The following is an 8190-nucleotide window of genomic DNA, read 5'->3' as shown; positions in this document are numbered from 1 at the left end:
AAAAGAGAAAAGGTTTGGGGTTGAGAAGTTCGTAAAAGGGGAAGGAAGTTGGATATTTGGTGGACTCATTCACCTTTCGTCTTCCTCACCTCATCAAAAAGATCCAAACACAAAACTCGATAGACAGAAAGAGAGAGAGGAAGAGCTACTTACTATTCTGTAATTGATTCCTCCCGATTCTCTCTCTCATATTCCCCTTTCTCTGTGTTACAAGCAACCTCTGATTCCACTTTTTTCTCTCTCTCTTTTTTTTTCCGCTGCAGATTCGAACTGTTTCAGATCTGAACGATTTGTCTTAAAAGTTTAGTCTTTTGGGGATCAGGATTAGTAATCGGAGCTGGGTTTTGGTCTGTTTGAGAGAGAAAGTCAACGGATATGCCGGAGGAGGAGTCGGTGGATATCAAATTCAGGCTCTACGATGGCTCCGACATCGGACCCTTCCACTATTCATCTTCATCTACCGTCGACTTTTTGAAGCAAAGGGTCGTCTCTGATTGGCCCAAAGGTTCGTTTGGTTTGTCAAAGTTTCGATTTTTTTTAATTGAAAGTTGTGATCTTTGATGATCGAGAACAGAGCAGTCTTGGTGTGACAGAGCATTAGCAGCTTGTTTTAATGTTTTGTTTCTGTGTGTGTTTTGGTTATAGGCAAAACAGTTGTTCCGAAAGGGATAAACGAAGTGAAGTTGATTAGTTCGGGTAAGATCTTGGAGAATAACAAGACCGTTGGTCAGTGTAAGACACCTTTTGGAGAGGTTACTGGTGGTGTCACTGTGATGCATGTTGTTGTACAGCCTTCTCTCGCCAAAACTAAAACAGGTAAAAAAGTGTTCTGCTTTTTTTCTTTATTTTTTTTCTCTTGCTTTGGCATTGGAGAATCTGTGTTTGCTTAGAGCTTCCATATGTTTTCATCATGTATTGATTGTTATATTCGTTTTGTGGCTCAGTTTTACTTCTTGTAATATCATTTGCATCTACTCATATACATGCATGAGGCTCATAACAAGTGTGTATCCACTAACACGTTGTGCATCAGCAAGTTAGTCGGTGACTAGGGTCATGATAAAATAAGTAAACTGCATCAGAGTCTGGAGTATTTTTGTATTTGTTTGGCTCTTGAGAGTAAGATCACTATAAATAGTAAATGCATGAGCAAGTTAGTTAATGACTATGATCCCCTAAGTTTCTGGTTTGTTGTTTTTGTTCTTGTTTGAAACAAAGCAAAGTCGAGCTATAAAATTTTAAAGAGGCATGTCACATCGGAAAAATAGTTGAGCTTTTTGCCGGTTATCATGATAAGCAACTAGTATGATGTTTGTTCATTCAAACCTTCTAGAGGACAGCTCAAAATGTTCGCCAAGCATAAACATTTTTATCCATGATTTACAAAAAAAAAAAACTTGATCAAATGACTGAAACTGTGAGTCTTTGCTTTGTAACTAACAGTTGAATATCTGTTTCAATTGAACAGAGAAAAAGGTCGATAAAGCACCCAAGGCGGTTATATGCACATGCACCATTTTGTGAAAGGAGCAAGACATGTATCATACATACCATTCTCAATTCTTCAAGTACAGAAGAAAACAAAAGAAAAACAAAAAGAAAGGTGAAAAGTAAAGTATAGCTTCCCTATAAGCTGTGGAGTATCATCATAACCTCGCAATGCAAGCTTTGAAATCTGTAGAAAATGATTTAGATTCTTTTGAAGTACCCATCATCTGTTGTTCCTTGTTTGTTTTTGTTCACACTATCTGGTATACATTCATTCGTGTCGTACTGTAATAAACGGAAGTTGTATAGGTTACTTTAGCTCTAAATGTTATTATGTGTGATGAAGATGATTATGTATCTATGAAAGAAAAAGAAGTTGTGTCTTTATTCCCTTTCAAATTTTCTACCACCATTATAAAATACATATTCTCTCTTCTAGTTTCCTTAAGGGATCAACTAATCATCTTTAGGATTTTGAGAAGGATGTAAATAATGCCTAAAACCCCATAGGGCACCCCTACACCCTTTTAAAATGATTTACATATTGACGTTTTTTATATTGACTTTTACCATAATTTTTTTTAGGGTTTAAATGATTGAAATCGAAAATTAGATGTGAGATCTACGTATTTGAGGAAGAAAGAATAAGAAAAAGCAACATTTCGGTGAAAAATGTCAGATTTGTGTCATCTCTCAGTTATAATCCATGGTAGAAAGGTTTTGTTTTGGTTCACTTCTAGGGTAAACTTGTTCATCAATCATATGTGTTATTTTTTATTCCATATCTTAAAGAAAAGAACCAAAATATTTGTTAACTTATTTTTAATAAAAATAAATAAAAATAGTTGCCAAAAAATATATTTTTAATATTTTAACTCTATCACAAAATACTAAACTCTAAATCACCAAAACATTGAACCTTAAACTCTTAGATAAACCGTAAAACTTTAGATAAATTCTAAATCCTAAATCATGAACAGTAAATACTAAATATTAAAACCCTAAACACTTAATCCTAAACACTAACCTTTACATAAATTTTAAATTCTAGAATTTATGGTTTACTCAAAAGTTTAGAGTATAGTATTTAAGATTAAGTGTTTTGGATTTGTGGTTTAGTGATTTTCTGATGCCGTTAAAATTATTAAAAATATAAATTAATGGTTTTAGTATTTTTAAGATTTAGTGTTTATTATTTATGATTTAAAATTTATCCAAAGATTTAAGATTTACCCAAACATTTAGGGTTTAGTGATTATGATTTAGGGTTTAGTGTTTTCGATTTATAGTTTAATGTTTTGGTGACAGAGTTAAAATATTAAAAATATTTCATTGACGTAGTCACAAGAGATATGAATTTCCACCGCTAGAAAATTTTGATGTGGTTCGTAATCGCCGTAGATGTATATCTAAATACCGTGGATTATGGGTTTTTAGGAATTGTTGTCAGTGGCGGACGGAGAGCATCACGTACGGGGGCAGGTGTCCCCAACTGATTTTCTATTTTTCTTTAACAAATGCTATAAAATGTATTAAGTGCCCCCAATTCAAAAATAAAATACAATGAAAAATTATCTGTGCCCCTACTAAATTTGCTTCTGCATTCGCCCCTGGTTGTGGTGTTGGTCAACCATTAGGGACTATAGAAAAACCAAGTCTTATTTCAAACACAAGGCTTGTTTCTTTATTTATGTTCATACACTGAAAATACTGAGTTTAGGTTGGAACAATGTGTCGCCATACTGATTTTCATGTTTGATTATAACGACTATTTTACCCTAAATAACGGCTTTCATCTTCAAATAAGTAACACAACTAGTATACTAACTACTGTAAAAATAATAATTGAAAAATCACTTAAATATAGTAAACCAACAATAATGATAGTATTATTGCAGTGTCGGATTGACAATCTGCTAGCTTATTCTATAATCTAAAAAAACTTATCCAAAACAAAGAAACCAAACATACAATAAGTGATGGTAGAAATCACGCACTATCATAATCGGGCTGAACTTGTACTTGGTCTGGGTCGGCGGTATGGCAAAGCCATAAACAAATCATGACGATGATGAACGCCCCAGCGATGGTGCCTGCGGTGAGGCCTACGATGACTGCTAAGGTATCAGGCTTCATACTGCACGTGTCTTACCCTGCACACAAATACACACACACACCAAAGTTTATTGGGTGCAAACTATATATATACCTTGATATATATATATATATAATTTAAATGTATCGTTTAGGTAATCTCTGTAAACGAATCGGTAGAAATATATAACACTCTCTCGTTAAAGGAACATTACGAAAATTTATATAGATTTAGTCATTAAGGAGCATATGTAGCTGATATTAATTAGTAGCTCCAAAGTGTAGTAATAAAATGGAAAATTTTACATTTTATGTTGATCGTCATACCATATGCACATATGATATGCACGTAGTAATTTAAGCCTACTTTCAAATTTGTTAACATTTTGGTTAAAAACATTCTAAATTTTGATATTTTCATTAGGTGGTGTGTTTAATTAAAGGAGCATCATAAACGTGAGAAAACATCTATCTATATTATTAACATAAAAGTACAAAATAAAGTGGAAGCATCGTAGCCTAACACTTAAGGTCTAAAGGTTTTTACACATATGTTTGGGGTTCGACTCCCAGAGTATGCAATTTATTGCATATTATCTTAAATTCAGGTTCCAAGTTCCGGAGAGAGCGCGATTTATTAAACAACTATGTAAATTATGAAAGTACGGATTACAAGCAACTATGCAAATTATGGAATGAAAGATTATAATGGATCTTCAACATGGTGCAAGTAAATCTGGCCAGACCTAGATATTCATAGGACGACTCAGATGATGCAGTTATACGTAGATCTTTATAAGATAGGTAATATTGTCGGTTGTCGAATCGTCTATGTAATCTTCCTAATAATTGTAATATCATAATAAATCAACATTAAAAAGTACAAAATAAAAAATCTTTTAGATTTAAATTTACTAAGTGATTTTTTCATACTTATGCAAAGATATAAATATTTATAAAGTAAATATATTATGATAATTGATTGTTATTTATAATATTTGTAGATCGACTAAGTACAGCGAAATATGTTTTTGGTAGTGACAAGAAGAGAAAACAAACCTCAAAACTTCTTGTGCTCTATGGCTTTTAGGGTTCGGTCAACCGCGTTAGTTTTTTTTATAAAAACCATAGCCTTGTTCTTTTCGGCAACGCTGACGCAGCTGATAGCATCCAAAAAACAAACGAAACCGAGAAATATAAGTGCAGCGTCGTTAAACACTCCTCGCCGCCGACTGTCGTTACTCATCGTTTCAGTATTTCTTTTGCTGCTTTAAAAAGCGGCGTCTCACGTGCCTTAATTTATCGCTAGCGTCAGTTATTGTTATCCTTTGCTGACCTGTCACTTTAAATTCTTTATATTTTGGTTTGGCTTGCCATGATTCTCCAAAAGAACATGGCTCATAAGTATATTTTAGAATCGAACTTTTGGAGTGGTAAAGTTTGCGCGCGGTAGAGATCAACTTAAACACAAGTCTTGTGTCTCTTTTTTTTTTCTGTCGTTATAGACTGAAAATTTCGAGTTTAGGCTGGAACAATGAATCGACGTATTGATTTTTGTTGTTGATCAAAACGATTATTCCCCTAAAATAATGTACCTTCACATCAAATATGTAACTCACAAAGTATATTTTTTTAACTCACAAAGTATACTAGTAATCAATGATCATGTAATAGAAACACTACAACGTATGATAAAACCATTAAAAATCCAATTAAATATGTAGAATAGAGTTACAATACCATTAAACCAACATAAATGATAAATATTATTGCAGTGTCGCATTGACAATCTGCTTATCCATATGTTACTAATCTGAAAAAACTTATCCAAAGAAAACAAACCAGACATAAAATAAGCAACCTAGTAGACATGATAGTAGAAATCAAGCACTAGTATCGGGCTCAATCCGTGCTTGGCCTGGGTTAACGGTATTCCAAAGCCATACACAAAGCGTGACGATTGTGATCACCACAAGTATGGCGGCTGCGGTGAGGCCAATGATTGTGAAGATATTAGTCTCCATACTGTCTCAAACCTGCACACACACACACCAACGTTTATTCTTTGTAACTATCTTCTTCTTGCAAACTATATATACCTTGACATACATAATATACACGTATCGTTTAGGTAATTTCTGAAAATGAATCGGTGGAATATTGAAGTTTTACATTTTATCATTAAGGAATATTAGATAGAGATAATTGGTAAGTTTTAGATCTAGATTTAGTCATTAAGAAGCATATGTGCCTGATATTAGTAGCTAGAAAGTGTAAAAAGTAAATTGATTTTTTTTTTTTACATTTTATGTTGATTGTCATACCATAATATGTACATACGATATGCACGTAGTAATTTAAGCCTACTTTCAATATACTTTTCTTAACATATTCCATAAAAACGTTCTATAGTTTTAATATTTTCATTAGGTGTGGTGTGTTTAAGAAAAAGAGTGAGAAGCTGTGTATGAAGAAGGCATATGATGTGAGAAGTATGTTATCAACTCTATAAATTAATATTCGAGAAATTAATATACTAAAAGTTAATAAATTTATCCGGTTCTAAATTGGACCGGTATAAAATATAACAGTATTCAATAAAATAATAAAATAATAATATTTAAAAAATTCTTAGGTAAATATATGGTTTCATTAAAATTATAATTAATAATTACTATACATATAAATTTCATATAAAGATATACAAAATTTTATTTTTATTTTTCTTCAAAATGAATTTCATCTCTAATTTTAGTTTTATTGAATTACATATAAAGGTTAATTTGTATATAATATTGTATTCATCATACATAAACTATATCAATACTCTAATGAAAATAGTTAAAATTCAAATCAATAAACTCTAACCAATATATATATATATATAATATCATGAAATAAATATTATTTTCATTTTATGCACTAAAAAATATTTAAAAAACTAAAAGTCTAAAAATGTAATATCTTAAATTAAAAACTCCATAAATTAATAAATTTTCATAGTCTCAGTATTATTAACTTATAAAGTTTTTACTGTATGTGTTTATAGCTAAGTTCATTATGTAATGTACAATTAGACCCCTCAATATACAAGTCAGATACAAATGTACACAAATATGGTCTCAAGCTAAGGTTCAATCTTGTCAACAAGTTACTTTGTAAAGCCTCGGTCAAAATAAACTATTAAAGCAACAATGTTAGAGATGATAAGGTCGATCGAGATGCTTGGATTCAAACTCTTAATGTGTAAGTGTAAATTTAATAAAAATAATATTTATCCAAAACTGTAACCCTTCTAATTCATCCTCTGAACAGCCTCCTTGTCTAGAACCCTCTCCGTAGTCTTGGCTTGAGACTTGGATCCCACGATTCCACCTCCCCCACTTTTCCGGTACTCGTCAAACTTGTCGTTGAAGTTGGCCTATATCCAACGATGGAAACACCGTACTTAAGAATTCATGTTACAGAAACTAAACACGCGTAGCTATTTAGATCCTCTGCGTCACCGTTATCAATATCAACACAGAAGCTAACGAACAAACTTAATGACTTTAGTGGACGTGTGTCACAAGAAACAACCGAAAGAGAGGTGAGAAAATCCTGATGTGGTTCGAAATCGCCAATTCGCCATAGATCGATCTAACTAAAGGTGAATGTTTTTTTTGGGCAGTGAGAAGAAGAAAAAACAATATCTTAAAACTTCTTGTGCTTTTAGGATTTGTGGTCTTGGTCAACGGCGTTAGGGTTTTTAGAAAAGAAGAGTATATATATTTTAAAATCAAACTTTCCGAGTAAAGTGTGCGTGCGGTAGAGATGAACTCAAACTCAAGTCTTGTTTATCTTTTTTTTTCTTTCTGTCGTTTATAGACTGAAAAACTTGAGTTAAGGCTGGAACAATGAATCGATATATTGATTTCTTTTGTTGATCAAAACGATTACTCCCTTCACATCAGATATGTAACTCACAAAGTATACTAGTAATCATGTAATGTAAAAACTGCAACGTATGATAAAACCATTGAAAGAATAACTTAAATATGTATAATAGAGTTACAATACCAGTTATCATACAAAAATGATTATGTTATTGTAGTCTCGCATTGACAATCTGCTTATTCTATATAGGTTACTAATCTAAACAAAAACTTATTCAAAGAAAAAAAAGAAACCAAACATAAAATAAGCAAAATATATAGTACATGCATGATAGTAGAAATCAAAGACCATTATCGGGCTGAATCCGTGCTTGGGCTGGGTTGGCGGTATTGCAAAGCCATATACAAAGCGAGGCGATTATGATCGTCCCAGCGAGGGCAACTACGGTGAGGCCTACGGCTACGAGTGTATTAATCTCCATACTGTGTGTGAATGTCTCAACCTGCACACACACACCAAAGTTTATTCTTTGTAACTATCTTCTTCTTTTTCTTGGTTGCAAATATATATATATATATACCTTGACATATATAATTTAGGTAATTTCTATAAATTATGAATAGGTGGAATATTGAAGTTTTATATTTTTGTCATTTAGGAATATTAGCTAGAGAAATTTGGAAACTTTTAGAGTTAGCCGTGGAGCCGGCTTTTGTTGCTTATGGAAGGGAG

General features: G+C 32.3%; 1 protein-coding gene across 2 annotated transcripts; it reads left to right on the top strand.

The window, feature by feature from the left end:
• Positions 1–1873, top strand: LOC108819065 (membrane-anchored ubiquitin-fold protein 3). 2 transcript variants are annotated; one of them, XM_018592052.2, is made up of 4 exons: positions 1–159; positions 264–505; positions 646–816; positions 1469–1873. In XM_018592052.2, exons 2-4 carry the CDS (start codon positions 376–378, stop codon positions 1522–1524), a joined length of 357 nt encoding a protein of 118 aa, XP_018447554.1. In that variant the 5' UTR covers positions 1–159; positions 264–375; the 3' UTR covers positions 1525–1873. The 2 variants fall into 2 exon arrangements, with proteins under 2 accessions (XP_018447554.1, XP_018447555.1); XM_018592053.2 differs by having other exon boundaries at positions 22–505.
• Positions 1874–8190: the final 6317 nt, after the last annotated feature.

The sequence above is a fragment of the Raphanus sativus genome, unplaced genomic scaffold (assembly GCF_000801105.2).
Source record: "Raphanus sativus cultivar WK10039 unplaced genomic scaffold, ASM80110v3 Scaffold0185, whole genome shotgun sequence".
NCBI lineage: Eukaryota > Viridiplantae > Streptophyta > Magnoliopsida > Brassicales > Brassicaceae > Raphanus > Raphanus sativus.
This window is presented reverse-complemented; position numbering and strand designations above follow the sequence as displayed.

Coding starts and splice junctions, on each gene's coding strand:
- LOC108819065 (XM_018592052.2), top strand. CDS start 376: ATGCCGGAGGAGGAGTCGGTGGATATCAAATTCAGGCTCTACGATGGC. Junction 506..645: donor CGTCTCTGATTGGCCCAAAG/GTTCGTTTGGTT, acceptor TTTTGGTTATAG/GCAAAACAGTTGTTCCGAAA. Junction 817..1,468: donor TCTCGCCAAAACTAAAACAG/GTAAAAAAGTGT, acceptor TCAATTGAACAG/AGAAAAAGGTCGATAAAGCA.